General features: G+C 38.5%; 1 protein-coding gene across 1 annotated transcript; it reads right to left on the bottom strand.

Moving 5' to 3' along the window:
* Positions 1–1,854: 1,854 nt before the first annotated feature.
* On the bottom strand, positions 1,855–13,536 carry ABRA (actin binding Rho activating protein). Its single transcript, XM_045896055.3, has 2 exons — positions 12,829–13,536; positions 1,855–3,781 (listed from the first exon to the last, which is right to left on the bottom strand). Exons 1-2 carry the CDS (start codon positions 13,491–13,493, stop codon positions 3,304–3,306), a joined length of 1,143 nt encoding a protein of 380 aa, XP_045752011.1. The 5' UTR covers positions 13,494–13,536; the 3' UTR covers positions 1,855–3,303.
* Between the last annotated feature and the right edge of the window lie 4,601 nt (positions 13,537–18,137).

The raw sequence follows: 18,137 nt of genomic DNA, 5'->3' as shown, positions 1-18,137 counted from the left end.
TTCAAGAGTGACATACATTTCTTTTTTTATCCTATGTGGTTAATAATTTGAAATAGAATTTGGTTTATTACTTTTGTTTATATTCAATTTTATTTTTTTCTGTCTTCATATATTTAATTTTACTTTTTGTATATGTAAGGATTTAAAGGGTTCCAAAGTCAAAGTCTGCAGAATTTTGTCTCTTTCAACCGATTTCCCCCTCATTCCTACAGGAAGTCAATTTCATTATTTCTGGTTATCCTCTATTGTGTATGTGTGTGTGTGTGTGTATATGCATGCACACACATGCACATATATAATCCAGTGTGTGTATATGTATGCATGCACACACTAAAATAACTCCAGATCTTAAAGACTTTGTTTTTTTTTAGAGTTGAATCCATTGTGTGGATGTACCATACTTTATTCAGCCATGTTCCCACATGTATTAGGTTTTTCCTGTATTTTACAATTTAAAATAATGCACAATACATTATGCATATGTATTTTCATGTTGTTTAAGTTTTATCTTCAAGGAAAATTTTAAGAGTGGAATTTTTGGTCAAAAAATAAATGCAATGTAATTTTGTTAGATACCAACATGCCCCCAAAATCTGGTCACACAATGTCATCAGATAACCCTTGTTGGGATGATGGTGAGTGAACCATAGTTCTCTAAAAACCTCTAGCCTGAGAGATTAGATCATACAGTGCATTTATAAAGTAAGTAATTCAACAGACATTAACTGTGTACTAAGAAATGTTGTAGGTCCTGGGGATGAAAAGGAACATTCTAGGAATTCTAAGGAAGCATCTTCACTAAGAGGCCACTTTAGCATGGGCCAGATGGTCTTCTGCTCCTCTTATCCCTGAACAGAGTGACTTAAAGTACTGCAATACTTCCCTGAGCATGAGTTCCCATTGACTCAAAATTTTGGCTTACATAGAATTATCCCCACATCATGTGAGAATCAGCACCCAATATACCTTTTGGTGTAGTATTAAGAAAAGAAGGAACTTGAGTTTGGGAAGTTCACAGTGGAAGGCAAATGAAGAATATAGGTGCAGCCCCACTTCACTTGGGAAGTGAAACCTCGAAAGCAGATCTTTCCTCCTGTTGGGGGTCGTTGGGCAGAATGGTAAGAAGGTGAACTTGGGAATCAGGAAGTCCTAAAACTTCAAGTTAAAAAAGTTGAAAGGCATCAAAATGTGGCCCAGACAGAAGGGGTTTTTATAAAATGCATTTCAACCACTCCAAAACTCTTGAAACTTCTTATTGAAAGTTTGGAAAAGAAAAATTCTGAAGATTTGGAAACCCATTGTATACTGCTTATTATTGGGGATTTAAAATTACCATTAAAATGCTGTTAATGGTGTATATTTATTTCATGTGTAATTTTCATTATTTTGACAACCATAAAAAATATCTATGAAGACTTTTGCCACCTGAGTTCTACTTATCCTTTTTTTGTCTAAAAGCTCTGTTTTTCAGCTATGGATTTTCTTATCATGTAGTTTTTAGGATAAAATTCTGTCATATAGCAGGCATTTTTCTCTAAGGGAACTAGCTTTCTGACTTCACAGCCATACCTTATTCAGAGGAGTGTTAATGTAGGCCCTCTGAGAAGATTTTCTAACTCCATCCTCAAATTCCAACAAATTGAAGTTTTGGACTAATCTGCGTCAGTGGCTGCATAAATGGTTATTGTTCAGAGTTGAATATAAGGATATTCTTCTGAAGTCTTGATCTAAATATTCCACCAATACTAGAAGTAACCGAACTTGCGCTCTAAAATTTTGTTGTATTTCAAACACAAGAAAGTGTTATTGTGCAATATAACATTAAAATAGTAATATATAAATAAGAACAGAAAATATAGAAAATATCTTTTATTCTTGTGCATGACTTTAAATGTTGACATAGGTTTCACTGTAATAGAAGTGTACATCTTACAGGAAATTCTATTTAGAAATATTGGTCATTAATTTGTAATTTAACAAATCTATTAGGGAAACAAAAATGTACATTCTTCTTTAAGAAGACATTGGAACTTTCAGTTTGAAAGAGAATCATACATGAAAACAAAGATAATTCCTGTAAGTAGTTTAATCCATACCTTATGTTAAACCTAAACTTCTAACAATTATGAGTGTCTATTTTCTTGAGGTATTATAATTTGTCATTAATTTCTGTAACACAAAAGTACTACAATATTTACCAACTTTCAGTGAATTCAGTAAGAATTGTAACCTCACATCTTATTCAGTTTGTTTTTAGAATTTTGTAAGACACATTAAGTCTGAGAAAAAATAACGAGTAACAGATTAAGGCCCACTAAACTTCTCTGTCATCATATTAAACAGCTTTTTTCACTTTGACAAAACTAGTAGTGCCATTTTAGGACTTTCAGATATTTCATAAAATTTGTTGGAGCATCAAGAAAATCAAAATGGCTCAAATCTCTTCCTAATTTACCAATGCTTCTATCAGATTCCTCTACACTGAATATTCCACTTCACTGTAGAATTTTCTGTATTCCTAATTCATTGTTTATTGACATAAATGTAAGCAGCGTGATGCATTAAGTTTTCGAGAAAAAATAAACTTCTCCAAGAAGTCCTACAAAGACAGGTAATTCTGAATCTCTCGCTTGTGTATTACTTTCACAGTGAAGGTAAACATACCGCCTTCTCCTTCAGCTTTCTGAACACCAGCGATGTTTGTTTTTATGTGGTTTGTGCAAATCATACTAGAAATAGGACAACTAATTCCCATTGGAAATCTTTTAAATTCCAAGCTCACAGAGAAATTTCATCAATTTCCACATCTTATTTGGATACTTTTTACTTATGTGTTTATTTTATAAGTGATGCTTTGATAGAAATAATGCAAAGTCAAGCTTCTTAGAAAATTTTTAGTTTTGCCAAACTTAACGGAATTCTTCCCCCAAAATGACACATCTTAATATGTTCTGCTCATGTTTACCTAAAATCAGCATTTTTCTTAGATGTAGTAATTGTTTATTGAAATATCTGTAATAATTTCTGCAATTCATAGCCAAATATTTTTGCCTGAAGGGTAAGTAGAATTTCAAATATTTATGCTATTGTATCCTAATAACCCTCTACATGCCTTCTGATATGCTGCGTGCTTCCTCAAAATCTTCAAACTTCCTCAGAAATAGAGTGCCAAAAAGTCATTAATATAAAAATTGTTTAATATTTACTAACTTATTACAGAGCAGTTTGCATTTTAATTTTTACTACATTAGCAGTTGGTGTTAAGACAACAGTGGGTCAAGTCTGGCTTTCATTGTTGAAGGTTCATCGGAGTAGAGTAATCACAACATGGTCATCTCGGCCTTGCCATAACATCTCTCCTTCGAAGTCAACCAGCCCGTGCTTCCTGGCACGCATGAGAATTCCCACTACTTTATCTGAAATACGAACATATCTGTCAAAGAGATCTCCAAAAGTAACCTGGATCTTGCCATCTCCTCTGTGGCGGGCCATTGTGCGGATGATGAAGCACATGTCCATGATCTCTCTGTAGATGTGCTCCTCAGCTTGCTTGGCCCTTTCCGCCGTTTTGGTTCCCTCCTTGGGACGGCCGTAGCCTTCATCTCCTTTGTGTAGGCGGGTGGACATGGCCAGCTGATAATCGAATTCTTCACTGAAAGGATTGAGCTTCTGGGATTGGATGTGTTCATCAGCCCACTGTTGCCATCTCCCTTTCAGGTTGTCCACTTGGCTGTATTTCCGTTGGGCCTTGCAGCTGAGTTTCTCTGTAAATCTATTTGCCCTAAAAGGGAGAGTGAAGAGTCAAGATACTGATATTTAACATCCAAGTGTTGCTTTCTCTTTGTACTTCCTGCACGTAGGCATCTTAACGTAAGTCTAATTTTTTTCATTATAAACAAAATACAGTACAATAAATTAGAAATGAAAGGAGAACAATTGTAACAGTTACATCATTGTTCTTTATTTTTATTTGAGGATAGATGACAACTACCACTGTTCTTATTTTGGGGCACCATAAAAAATATTAAACTCTATTTCAAGAAAAAAAATGTTCTTTACACAAATGTAATGTAAATATGTATGTCTTAAAGTTGCATGTTGATGACATTTTAGAACTGGAATCATATAAATGTATTAAGGGAAACCATTTTGTAAAGGACTTCAGAAACCAATTATTTTCCCAAAATAAGGCTTATTATACTAGCACATATACATTGTATTATTCACTTATATATGTATGTTCATATATAGATTTTTTTTTTTAAGATTTTTTATTTATTTATTTAACAGAGAGAGAGAGAGAGAGCACAAGCAGGCAGAGCGGCAGACAGAGGGAGAGGGAGAAGTAGGCTCTCCGCTGAGCAGGGAGCCCGATGTGGGGCTCGATCCCAGGACCCTGGGACCATGACCTGAGCCGAAGGCAGATGCTTAACGACTGAGCCACCCAGGCGCCCCCATATATAGATTTTTGATGAGAGCATATTTATACTAGTATCAATGATGTGCCACAAATTATAGAATATCAAGTTGTATCGATAGAAGACGGTTGCTAGCAATAGTAACATTTATTGAATACTTGGTGCTGGCATTCTTCTAAATACTTTTTATTAATATTCCTATGACCAGCCTATGAGATAGGTATGACTATTCTCACTTCCCAGATGAGGAAGCTGAAGTCAGAATGGTTAAGTAACTTGCTTAAAGTCACAAACCTGGTAAGTGCTAGTGCTGGGATTTGAACCAGGCCTGGGTGTAACTACCGCTAAATACTGCCCTAAACCAGTGGCAAAAGTCATATTCAAACACCAACTGTCTGAGGCTAAAATCAGTACTCTTCCCACTGTGCAGTGATGTCTGTCACTCATGCGGGTACAGTGTCCAATAAGTAGATGAGTTGTGTTTCAGATGTGTGTGTGTCCTTGCAATTTGGAATGCATTTTCTTATAAAAAACAAACCCAACAGCCTTGGAAGTATAGACCACTGGTGTCATGAAGGTACAGGCCTAATTTTAAAATGGGTAAAATTTATCTTTAAAAGATTCCTCTGTCTTTTCTGTATCTCCAGTCTCCTAGACTCCTTTTCCTAGGTCTCTTTGCCTTCATGAGTAAAACATGAACTCTTGGGCTATCTAAAAGTCAGAGATTTGTATTCTCATCGTCACAAGCGACCTACCCTTCCCTCTCCCCAACACCAAGTGGCCTCATGTCTGGAAGCACAGGGATTGGAGATGCAGAGCCTCACTGAATTTGCTGAGTGAGCGGTATGCTTGAGCTAAGTAGCCCTTCCTATCCAAAGTCTCACAATTCTCTATTCAAAACCCAGTTACAGGCCAGATGTGGGTATTCCTCACTATCCAATCTCACTTCCCGAAATCTGGTTGTCTAAATGCAGGCGACTCACAGACATGGATAGGGAGACACAGCTACTTGTATTGGCATTTTCAAAAGAGGAATAACAGCCACTAGATGGCAAACTTTCACTAATTCCCATGTTTTATGTGTTCAAAACTATGCTTGCTGCATTCAGTTTCATTATGATGACAGAGCTCAAACGAGGGGTACGCTGGTACGTATAACACTGCTATTCTTTGTAGCCACATGGATAAAAATATAGGACAAAGTTAATTGGGAAAAAGCACATAAAAAACTGTATACACAGTTACTGCAATTTTTAGAAGTCACATCTGGAAAAGTACTAGGAATTATACCACACTGACGGCTGGTCCTCACCATTACCTGCCTCTCCATAGACTGTCCCTGTTCAGCCTCCCAGAGTAGGAGCTGTTTGTTCTCATTATCAGATGAGAGCAAACACCTTCTCCCCTGAGAACCATGGCAATACATGATGGGCATCCTCTTGAATAATGAGCTCAAGGCCATCCCAGCATAACCCAAAGCTCATACCTGATTTGAGGCAGGGACATCCTGTTAAAGAGACTTGAAGCATCTCAGAAGAAAATGAAAAGAATGGCATAATTTGTTAATGCATACTTGCGTCTCCCAAATACTGACTGTAGTTCTGTCCTATATTATAAAATGTAATACAGTAGTCCCCCCTTATTCATGGTTTCAACCCCCTGTGGGCAACTATAGTCTGGAAGCAAATAATCCTCTTTCTAATGAGTCATCAGGTCAATAGTAGCCTAAGGCTACATCACAGTGCCTACATCATTCACCTCACTTTATCTCATCACGCACGCACTTTTTTCTCTTTCTTTTTCTTTTCCTTTTTCTTTCTTTTTTTTTTTTTAAGAGAGAGAGAGCACATGAGCAGGGAGGGGCAGAGGGAGAGGGAGAGAGAGAATCCCAAGCAGGCTCCATGCCTAGTGTGGAACCTGACACAGGGCTTGATCTCACAACCCTGAGATCATGACCCAAACAGAAATTAAGAGTCAGACACTTATCTGACTGAGCCATGCAGGCGCCCATCATCACATTGGCATTTTATCATCTCACACCATCATAAGAAGAGTGAGTATAGAACAATAAGATATTTTGAAAGAGAGACCACATTCACATAACTTTTATTATAATACACTGTTATAATTGCTCTATTATTATTGTGGTTAATTTCTTATTGTGCCTGATTTACAAATTAAGCTTTTTCATACATATATATGTATAGGAAAAAATAGTATATATAGAGTTTGGTATTTTCCTGCAATTTTAAGCATTCACTGGAGATCCTAGAACAGATCCCCCACAGATAAGGGGGAGCTACTGTACATCTTCCCTTTAAGGAACTTCTGGCCACCTTGGCATACTTTCCATCTTTTTTATTAAAGTATTTATGACACCTACTGTGTGTCAGACATTGTTTTAGGTACTTATTGGATATTCAATAATAAAAAAGTAAATAGCCATTAAAAGACATTCATGAAGATAATCAGAGGAATACCAATTTGAGTATATGGTAAAATTCTAACTATATAAAATGCATACACATCAAGGTGAAGAAATCACTTTTGTGCATGTGCACAATTTGCAGATGGCAGTTGATTTTTTTTCTTTTTAAAAAATTATCTTTCCTGTTGGTATCATACTGTTTTTATGATTTAAAGAAAGCAAAAAAAAAAAAAAAAGGAAAATATTCAAATTAGCCTTCCAAGGTAACTTGTTTAAACTGTATGTTATATGGGTCTCTGATTCCTTGATGTAGGGTTTTTTCCCTCTATTTTGCATTAGGAACTTAGAGTCCCTGAATTTTGAAACTCTATGTTATTAGGGATAGGGTTGAAGTTGGTGAGGTAATAAATCTCTGAGGAAGTGAAGCATTTATCTTCTAAAAAAGCACCTCCTAAATCTTAATGTCCATTTGTTTTATTGTCAAATTCTAATTCCCAATAATAGGAGAGAAGGAAAGCAAAGGAATTGGTCTAATAAGCAAGAATTAGAACATAGGTTATAAAAAGTGAAGGAGGAACTACTTTAATGAGTATTTAATTGTCTCTATCTTATAAACGTTCTGTATTGTTTTTGCATTACCAATTTCTTTTTTTATAACAGATGATTTTACTTATTAACAGTTGAAAAAATGTAAGTAAAATATTATTAAATGTAAAATTCAGTAGCGTATTAAAGTATTATGACCAAGTTGAATTCATAACAGAATTAGAAGAATGGTATAATAACAGAAAAATTGATATAATTCACCTTATTAAGATTTTTTTATATTATGTTAATCACCATACATTACATCATTAGTTTTTGATGTAGTATTCATGATTCATTGTTTGCGTGTAACACCCAGTGCTCCATGCAGTACGTGCCCTCTTTAATACCCATCACCAGGCTAACCCTTCCCCCCACTCCATCCCCTCTAGAACCCTCAGTTTGTTTCTCAGAGTCCATAGTCTCTCACGGTTTTTCTCCCCCTCCGATTCCCCCCTTTCATTTTTCCCTTGCTGCTATCATCTTTTTTTTTTTTTTTAACATATAATGTATTATTTGTTTCAGAGGTACAGGTCTGTGATTCAATACTCTTAGACAATTCACAGCGCTCACCATAGCACATACCCTCCCCAATGTCTATCACCCAGCCAACCCCATCCCTCCCACCCCCACCACACTAAAAAGCCTGAAAGTTCATGTTTATGTTTTTGAAGATTTTATTTATTTCTTTGTCAGAGAGAGAGAGAGAGGCAGGCAGAGGGAGATGCAGGCCTGAGCCAAAGGCAGACGCTTAATCAACTGAGCCACCCAGGCATCCCTGAAAGTTCATGTTTAAATCAGGACTAGAAAATCTTATACCTTGAATATCTTCTTGGTCAATGAACATAAGAAACAATATACCAGCTTATCCTGTTTTTTTTTTTTACCTTCAAGTAAAAATGTGAATAATAGTTTAGATTGAGCTTTAGAAAGACAATCTAGTACAAATTTTTTTTTTAAAGATTTTATTTATTTATTTGACAGAGAGAGACACAGCGAGAGAGGGAACACAAGCAGGGGGAGTGGGAGAGGGAGAAGCAGGCTCCCTGCAGAGCAGGGAGCCCGATGTGGGACTCGATCCCAGGACCCTGGGATCATGACCTGAGCCGAAGGCAGTCACTCAACCGACTGAGCCACCCAGGCGCCCAATCTAGTACAAATTTATAGGAAGCAAAGCAATATTCAAAGACTGACATCACACCCATATTTTAAGATAGTAATATTTCATTTAAACTTGCCTTCTTAGTTTCTTCATTATTAATAAACAAATGTTCTTATAGTCAACAAATATTTCCCCTGTCCAATTATGTGCAAAGTAACTAATCCTACTAGACATTATAAGCATTCTAATTGGAGAGTGTGCATTCATTCACTGAAATAAATTCAGAAATTTATCTGTTAGCTTTAAAAATGGCATCAGTTTGAGTATTACTTTCTCATGTGAATGGACTTTTTAGCAATCTAATGAGAATACAGGAACCAACTGTATCATAGTTTTATTATTTTGGAGTAATAATTATGTGGGTAAATTATTAAATATGAATAAACCCCACAGGAAATGAAAATTCTGAAAGGTATATTTCAAACTTAACCAAGTTCACTGGCACTGGAAACACTCTGGTGGGTGGTCTTCACCTGCATCACCAAACGATGCTTCAAAATGTCATGCTGCTGGAGGTGAACTTTTCTGGTCTAACGCTTGCATCAGCATGAAGCAAGCAGAGACCTGCTTTCATGGCCCCACCCCATGGGCTCTCCCGTAGAGGGAGCATTTCTCCTCTTTGCCCACGAACATTTCTCTGTCAGTAAAGCAAATAAGTTCTGCCACCCTTTCCCGCTTCCCAGGGAAGTGCTGGGGAGAATCTTTTCCTCTGTGCATTGGTTTGCTTGCTCTTCTCCACAGGAAGTCTAGCCAGTTTGATTAATGGACGCATGCCAGTCACAGGGTTACTCTTATCTCTGTCTGTTATCAATCAGGTTTGAGAGTCAGGCCTGTGATCCTTCTTGCAGATTGGTAACTGTTCTCAGACTCCATAGAAAGGGTTCTATGCTCTAGAATTGAGGTCAAAGAGCAGAAAGCCATACTTCAGCTCTGTTTTTAGCAAAGTCCTTCAATATAGTTGTACACAGACCTTACACTTAGGATGTTATTAGGATTCTGTTAATTAAGCTGACACTTTGACCTCCATTTTAGTTTTCTTGAGCCCATTCTCTACTGAGAGAATCAGTCTAGCATAGTGGTTAAGAACATAAGCTCTGTCATCAGCCTTCCCAACTTGGTCACTTACTAACTCTCTGACTTGGATATATTTCTTAATGTCTCTGTGTGTCAATTCCCTTATCTATAAAATGGGATTCTTGTTCTCAACTATTATTATTTTTGCTGAATATAACTTGGAGAGGATGAATGGATGATTGGCACTTGAATATTGCACCATTACTGTATGGGAGAGGGATGCAGTTTCTTTTGTCTAAAGGACTGGACCAAACAAGTCATGTAAATATATAATCAAAACACTCAATATTTTTAAAATAAAGCATTAAATAGAAATCATTGTCATAGTAAAACCCAGTTAGCAAAACTCTTAGTAAAGAGTATCTCTACTTTTTACCAAACCTAACTTGTTTTTGTTATCCATGGAACATCTTGACCACCAAAAAACCTCTTTTTCTTTCTACTTAAACATTCGTGGTACATAATTTTCTCCCTATTGGTGGATATAGGTAAAGAATGGTGCTTAGAATGAAAAATGAATTAACAAAATCTCCTTTCATATAGGCTTACTCAATAATATCATGCTCATTTCTCAAGCAGTACTTGACAGTCCCATCAGACCTCTGCTGAAGCTTCCTGAGCACAGCTAGGATTACTGCTGACATTAAGCAATGCTGTTTCTGCATACAATATTCTGGTATCCTATGTTCTCCAAGACTGAGAGAAAGGAACCGAAGAAGGGAAGAAGAGACTTAATCCCCCTCCTACATCCCAACCCTGGGGACCAATCTCCCAGCGTCCTGTAGGGTTGGGATCACCAGGAATGGCCCCCTGCATTATAATGCATACAACTTACTAAGGAGTTCCTCTGGGTCCATTGCTTTGCATCATTAATATCAAAATAACTCAATAGGTTACATCTATTTTTTAGATGAGGACTAAGAGACAGGATTTGCCAAAGTAACCGTGACTCAAACCTAATTGTCTCTCATTCAAAGCTTATGCTCCTCTCCATCACACTAAGAAGGTGTCCATGTACATGTCCGGTTTTAGGAACCTGAGAAGGGTCCTGTATGTGAGTCCCCAATTCCAGTTTAGAGTGTGGTGAAGAAGAGAGTGGGATCGAGAGCCAGAATGCCTGGGTTCAAATCCCATAGGCTGTACAATCTTATCCAAGTTTTCTACTATGTCTTTGTCTTATGCCCCCGTCTATCAAATGTGGAGAATACTTATGCCTGCCCATGAGAATATTGTGAGGATTATATGAATAAACATATGAATAAACATAGACAAGTGCCCAAGAAGAGTACATGCATTGGAGATTGTCTCCAGTTGTCCACTTCCTACCTCTAGCTAATCCGAAGCATGCTGACAGAAGATCTTCACTGTGCCATCCTCAATCTTTATTCTGTTGGGTTCTATTATTCCATTTCTAGCAAGCACGTATCCGCGCGTGCGCACGCACACACACACACACACACACACACAAACCAAATCCACAAGACCAGAATTAGACTACGGTTCCATATTTTCTGGTAGAATATTTATTTCTGATTATGAATTTCTGGATTAATGTAAGTAGAGCACAAATCCAGATCTCTCCACAACATCCTCAAGGCACTATGTGAGAGTTAGCACCAAGTCTGTTTTCAAAACTTTGCGTTTGGAGACAGGCACATCTCAGCTTTGTCACTAACTTGCTGGGTAAACTTCCCCTCTGAGCTTTAGTGCTCTCGTCCTTAAAGTGGAATAATACTACCTGCTTTGTAGGATCATGAGAGTTAAAAGGACAGAGCATGTTAGCTGTCCATGGCATGCACTAAATGTGTGAGTGTCGTTACAATTATCTAGATTTGCCATTTCATTTTTCTTGAAAGCATGTGATGTCACAGTTCTAATTCTTTCAAATCACCTTTAAAGTCACAAACTGTCAGACAGCTTTTTGTCAAATTAGGTAATCGGTTTTGTTCTTTACTTTCTGATTGTTTCATAAAGCTTAAAAAGCATACCTACATGTCTAATGTTTCCAAAGGGAGTCAGTTTGTAAACATTCATCATATTAGAAGCTTTTCACATATTTTGATACTCTACAGTTGTGGAGTGAGATATCCTGACTTTCTATTATGTGGGAGTAGAGTTACTGTCTTAAAAGAAAATATGTATTTTTTATCTGAACGTATCAGTTTGACTCAGTGTGTGTGTGTGTGTGTATTTGACATCTAAATGTTTTAGGATTGCAGTATTTTAATGACCTAGCTTTAATAGCATTTCTGTCTTTGATTACCAAGAGAACAAACCTTTTCTGAAAGTTTGAAAAATTGCTAAATAATAAAATCTATGTGAATAATAATAGCTTTTATATATGGAGCATATGGAGCAGGTACTGTGCTAAATGCTTGGCAGCCTTAATCTCATTTACTTCTCCCAGTACAACAGAATTTATCCCAAAAGTTTACTCTTGCTATCATTTTACAAAGGAGGAAATGGGCTTAGAAAAATAACCAGTTCATGTGTGTGTGTTTGTGTGTGTGTGTGTGTGATGAAAACACTTAAGATCTACTCTCTTAGCCACTTTTGAGATTATAGTACAATATTATCAACTATTGTTGGGGCAGAGCTGGAATTTGAACTTGGGTCTGTCTCACTTCAGAGCCTACTCTCAAGTTAGATGGCAGCCTCCCACCCGTTTACAGGGTCACATAGACCTGTGTCCCATGAGCACTATGTGGGTAGATGTGTCTCCTGATAATACTATAGACTGGTTTGAGACAAGGGAAAGTTTGTCCAGTCCTAGTCTACCAGCAAGCACATTTTCTGCAGAGAAATAAGCCAAGTTGCTACTCATCCTAGACTTTATTTTAAAAATGTACCCAAGGCAGACATCCTTAGCTTCCTTACATCCTTACATCTTTAGCTTCATCTTTGTTGAGGCTAAAACTTGAGTATTCAGTTCAAAACATAAAGAAGAAACAGAAGAGCACAGGCCCTTGACCCAGAGGTCCATGTCTAGCTTGGTGCTGCCCCTTTGGCCCAGGGGCAGTGCCTTCCCCATAGGATGTCACCACCTGCCCACTTTTTAAGATTCTCATTCTAACTTTGGGAGCACTTCCCTGCTCTCTCAGTCCCTATGGCCAGTTGGGGCTCAAAGGCAGTATAAGCAGCTGAAGGGGGCATACACTTACTGGGAAGGCAAGGGGCGTTTGATTCTGGTGGTGACCACCTGCTCTCCATCCTGCTCGGGCCTCTCCTCTGTCTCCCCTCCGTAGCCACTGTCCTCTGTGTCGATGCTGTCACTCCTCCACTTGGGCTCATCCTGTTCCATCTCTTTCCAGCCTTTCGTCAGCTCAGATACCAGGTTGGCACATTTCCTCCTCCGCGTCGGGGAGCCATGGCTGTGGAGGATTCTGTCAATGTCATTTTCTGGCTGCCCAGCTCCAGGCATGTCACTGTCCTCATATCGGTGGCTCAGATGGCTCACATCCCCTCCTCTCTCATAAGCTTTGCTGACAATTGTTTTGGTCACCTCTTTCCTTTTGATATGGGAGACTTCTGTGGCTTCCTCTGAGCTTTGTCCATCTCCATGTCCCTCTGACTTTTGGGAGGAAGATTTTGGGGTGGTCTGAGCTTTCCGGTGGAGAGTGGGGTAGATCACTGGCTTAGGAGCTTGGGGTCCATCCTGGGTCCCTCCCGGCTGCCAGCCTGTGGGCTCTTGGGCCTGCCTGGTGCTGTTCTCATTTGCCCACTGCTGCCAACCTCGGGCCAAGTTGATCACCAGGGTGGCTGTGCGTACCTTGCGGAGGGCACGCTTGGCTGGGCCCTCCTCTCTTTCCTTGTCTTCCGGAGCCATGCCACCCTTCTCTTCTCTGCTGGGAGCCTGGGCACTGGCTGAAAGGAGTATGGACCCAGGGAGTGCCTGAGATTTAAATAGAAGCCGGGTGGGGGGGCGGGGTTGGGGAAGAGTTTGGTGACGGTGGAAACTATGTTAAACATTTCTTGCCAAGATGTGGTGCCTTCCCCTGATGGTGTGCTTTTTTTAAACCCTGACGTCTCCAGTTTCATCTCAGCAGAGGGACATCTCTGCTGGTGAAGGACAGTGATATGCATTCCCTTTCTTCTCAAGTGCCAGGGTGGAAATTACTAGATTTGATCATGTGCTCAGCCTTATGTTCTTCCTGACCTTAAAATATGTTCCTACCATTTATAGGAGCATAAAATATGGGCACAAATTGTGCTAGGAATATTATAGGCTTATTCTCACTTAAATCTCAATATAGCTCTTAATTAAATCCCATTTTATAGCGAAGTACAATGAAATCTAACTTCCTACAGCTAATAATATCTGCAATCCAAACCCAAATCTGTCTGATTCAAAACTCGTGCTGTTTTATTCTAGTTATCAAAGATCCTAAGTTCCTTTTTTCTTTTGTCTTCACCTCTATTCAATACAGACCTTAGAATCACCTCATCCAACCTTCATTTTCCAGGTGGGAAAACTGACGCCCAGATAAGGGGGAGACAAGGGCCAGGTTTTCCAGTCCAAAGCTTGAATTGTTATACAGACAGGTCATTTTGATAGACAAGATAATGGTCAAAATTTTGGTCCGATTTAAAATCTTTGAGACCTACACACATGTTGAATTTCATAGATTAATTTTAGGAATCCTTTCAAATGTTTTGAAAAAATATTTTGTTTTCAAAAAAGACCATTTAAAGACAAAATAGGTGAATGCTATCAGAAGCAACCCCACCCGACCTTCTGTTTTTAATTACACACCCTTCACAGCCCTTTAGATTCATGCAGAAAAAGATATTCATTCAATTCTCAGAACAAAGATTGAAATATAGTTTTAAAAAAGGACTGGATAGGTCATTTGGAGAGAAAATGACCCATATATGAAGTGTGCTAAACTAGATAAAAATGCTCAGGACTCAGCACTGAATGATTTCTTAAAGTACGACAAATAGAATTTCTTTTCACACAACAGTTCTATAGGCTTTAGAACTGTATCCTTTCCTCTAATCGATATTGATTGAGAGCGCTGTCTAAGAGCATTAAAAAAAAACATGAAAGTCAGTTAATTCTGATGATGAGACAAATTTATTTTAAAAATATGCTGATGTCAATTTTTCATCATGTAGGTCATTTACCTCCTAAGATTAAAACAATTTGGGAGATGATTTAATACTCTATCTAGAAATCTGTCAGATGTTGTAGTCTGAGTTCAACAGCATCTGATAATGTTAACTAAAACAAAATCCTTGATTAGGAGGAAATTGGATCACAAGGAAAGAAAACTATTACAAATAAAGATTTAAATCTGAGTCTGAAATTTCTGGCATACTTTCTTGGAATGTAGATACACTGCAGACTGTTTGGTTCCTCTTAGATTCCCTTCATCCCACATGGAATGCCTTGGGAAGGAACGGGGTTCTTCAGAGATGCCCATGAGCTTAGCCCAGGATCAGGCTAATTTACAACTATCCAAGGAATTTTTCTGCTTCCCTGTGCACACCTGCTGCATATTCAATTCTGAGAGAGACGAAGTGGAGATAGCAAAATGTTATTAGTGTTTCAATATTAACAGGCATTGCAATCCACTGCCTGGGGCTTGGGACTGTCAGCAGATGGTCTTGGCAAAAAATTGAGGCAGCTCCTAACAATCTGGTCATTCCTTCTGAGAGTTCACTTCCAGGGCAACTGTGGTTCTTCATTCCTACTGGTCCAGAAGAGATTGTAAAATTTGTTTCTTCCTCACGTCTACTTTGGGCATTCCTTCCCTAAAGCAAGCTCTATATACTACCGACTGTACATTTTATTTTTTTACTTTATTTTTTTAAATTTATTTATTTGAGAGGGAGCACACACATGAGAGAGAGAAAGAGCGCAAGCATGAGGGGGGAGAGGCGGGGTGGGAAGCAGGCTCCCCACTGAGCAGGGAGCCAGGCGCAGCATTGGGGAGGAGGGGGCTCGATCCCAGCCCCCTGGGATCATGACCATGACCAGTACTGGGTGAACCAACATGATGAAGGCAGACACTTAACAGACTGAGCCACCAGGTGCCCCCCCTACTGTACATTTTACAAGAAATGTTCTATCTTCTTTCTTAACCTAGATCTAGATTCTTAGGAGTTCAGTATTCTTCCTTTTTTTTTTTTTTTAAGATTTTATTTATTTATTTGACAGAGAGAGACACAGCGAAAGAGGGAACACAAGCAGGGGGAGTGGGAGAGGGAGAAGAAGACTTCCTGCGGAGCAGGGAGCCCGATGCAGGGCTTGATCCCAGGACCCTGGATCATGACCTGAGCCGAAGGCAGACACTTAACGACTAAGCCACCCAGGCGTTAACTGAAACAAAATCCTTGATTAGGAGGAAATTGGATCACAAGGAAAGAAAACTATTACAAATAAAGATTTAAATCTGAGTCTGAAATTTCTGGCATACTTTCTATTTTCTATTTTATTCTTCTATTTTAATAGAAGGTGCAAAAGAAAGGAAAATGGAGTCTCAAAGATAAAGATATAGTGAAATAAGTAGTTTACAATGTGAGTTTTTTATGAAAACAGGAGATTAGAAACTGTAGGTGAAGTTGCATAGCTGATTAATGAATTACCACCTAAGAAATTTGTCATAAGTGTGAAAGTGTTTTGAAAAAATATTAGTTTTGGGGTGCCTGGGTGGCTCAGTCGGTTAAGCTTCTGCCTTTGGCTCAGGTCTTGATCCCACCAGAGCCCTGGGATCGAGCCCCGCATTGAGCTCCTTATTCAGTGGAGAGCCTCTTCACCCTCTCCCTCTGCCTGCCGCTCCCCCTGCATCTGCTCTCCCTGTCAAATAAATAGCATAAAATATTTTTTAAAAATATTAGTTTTTACTTGATTGATATGGGCAGTACTAGGGAGGGGTGGGGGTTGTATCTATAGACTTCTTTGCATTATGCACTGAGAAGTCAAGTAGGCCTAACTCTCATCATCAGCTATATACTCTTATTAAAAAGACTTCAGAAACCTACATTTTCTCAAAGCTCATCTGAAACAATAATTCCATTGATCCTTTCTACATAAACTAATAATTCCTTTACTAGTTCAGTTTCACAAAGTGGGAATAAAAAGACTTTAATAAAGAACAAAAAGAGCTTCTGATTTCAATTGAATTGAATACATTCATGGAATGTATACAATGGGCGAAGCATGATGGTAGGCAATGTGAGAGAGGGTAGAAAGCTGAACAAAATAGAACCTACTTTCAAGGTTTTCCCAATCTAGCCAGAAAAAGACACACATAACAGCTTTAATAGTTTGGGGAGAGCTACATTAGAAATAGAAATAAAGCTTTATGGGATCATTGAACAAAGGGTGACTGATTTTATTGGAAGGACCTCACAAAGATGCTGATCCTTTATCTGTTTTTTTAAAGATAGAAACTTAATAGGTGGATAAAGGGTACTCTGATCTGAAGAAACAAAAGTTACAGAGACAAAGATACATGGTACACTTAGAGACCCTCTAACGGCCTGGAGTAGAGATCATAAACTCAAATGCCTGCAGGTCATGCAGGTCACTCAAATGTGTGAGGTGAGTTGGGTTTGAGGTCCAACAGGGGGTGGTGAGGACAATGGGCAACTGGTGAAATAATGTTTCAAGAGATGTAAAAAATGTGGATTTTTGCAAAAACTCCTCCAATTCTTTAAATGGTGACAGTTAATACACAAAAACTCACACGTACATTCACACACAGTAGTACTGGGTGAACCAACATGATGTACCATGTCTTTGGATGAGATTGTTTGTGGGTCCTGGTTTATGAATTTTGGAGAAGAACATACAGTTTCTATGCGGTAAGGACAAGGGGCTAGGGAGTGGTAGGACAGGCCTCTGAGGAATTAAGTTGGAGCTAAATTGTGAACAACACTTGCTCAGGAATCAGTGTTTTATCATATGGTGCTCATTGTATCACTGAAGTACTCAACATCTCCACAGGCATGACCTGGAGCTTCCTCAATTCAAGATGGAAGCTTTTACTTCTTAGTACAAATCCTCCTCTTTTCCTGTTCTTTCTCAGCTAATGTCACTTCCTCATGCCCATCATTTAAATTGAAATCTCTAGATCACTAGATCATCCTTGACCTGTAAACAGTCTCCCTATCCTAGTTTTATCTTTTTCAATCCAAACCCCACTTTACTCGTTCTAGATTTGATCATTTGGTAATCAAATGATCATTTGATCATTTGAGATTGCATTGGACTTAAAATACTTCATAGGGTTAGGGTGAAGATTAAATGAGTCAATACATGTGAAGTACTTAACACCATGTCTGGCACGTGTAAGTGCTTGATACATGGCTACTGTTATTCATACCTCGACGTTGAGTCATGGGGTTAGAAAATTAAAGCTCTTTAAATAACTCTGTTTGATGAAGGATAGGATTAATACCACACGCATGGCAGGGGTGAGTCTTCAGATGGGAAGGTCAACTGGGGTCACTTGTAAGGGCT

This window comes from Mirounga angustirostris, unplaced genomic scaffold (assembly GCF_029215605.1).
Source record: "Mirounga angustirostris isolate CCGP_5_RB_7025 unplaced genomic scaffold, mMirAng1.0.hap1 SCAF_4, whole genome shotgun sequence".
Classification (NCBI taxonomy): Eukaryota; Metazoa; Chordata; class Mammalia; order Carnivora; family Phocidae; genus Mirounga; species Mirounga angustirostris.
The sequence above is the reverse complement of the archived record's forward strand: the minus strand, read 5'-3'. Positions and strand labels throughout refer to the sequence as shown.

Coding starts and splice junctions, on each gene's coding strand:
- ABRA (XM_045896055.3), bottom strand. CDS start 13,493: ATGGCTCCGGAAGACAAGGAAAGAGAGGAGGGCCCAGCCAAGCGTGCC. Junction 3,782..12,828: donor AAACGCCCCTTGCCTTCCCA/GTAAGTGTATGC, acceptor TCTCCCTTTTAG/GGCAAATAGATTTACAGAGA.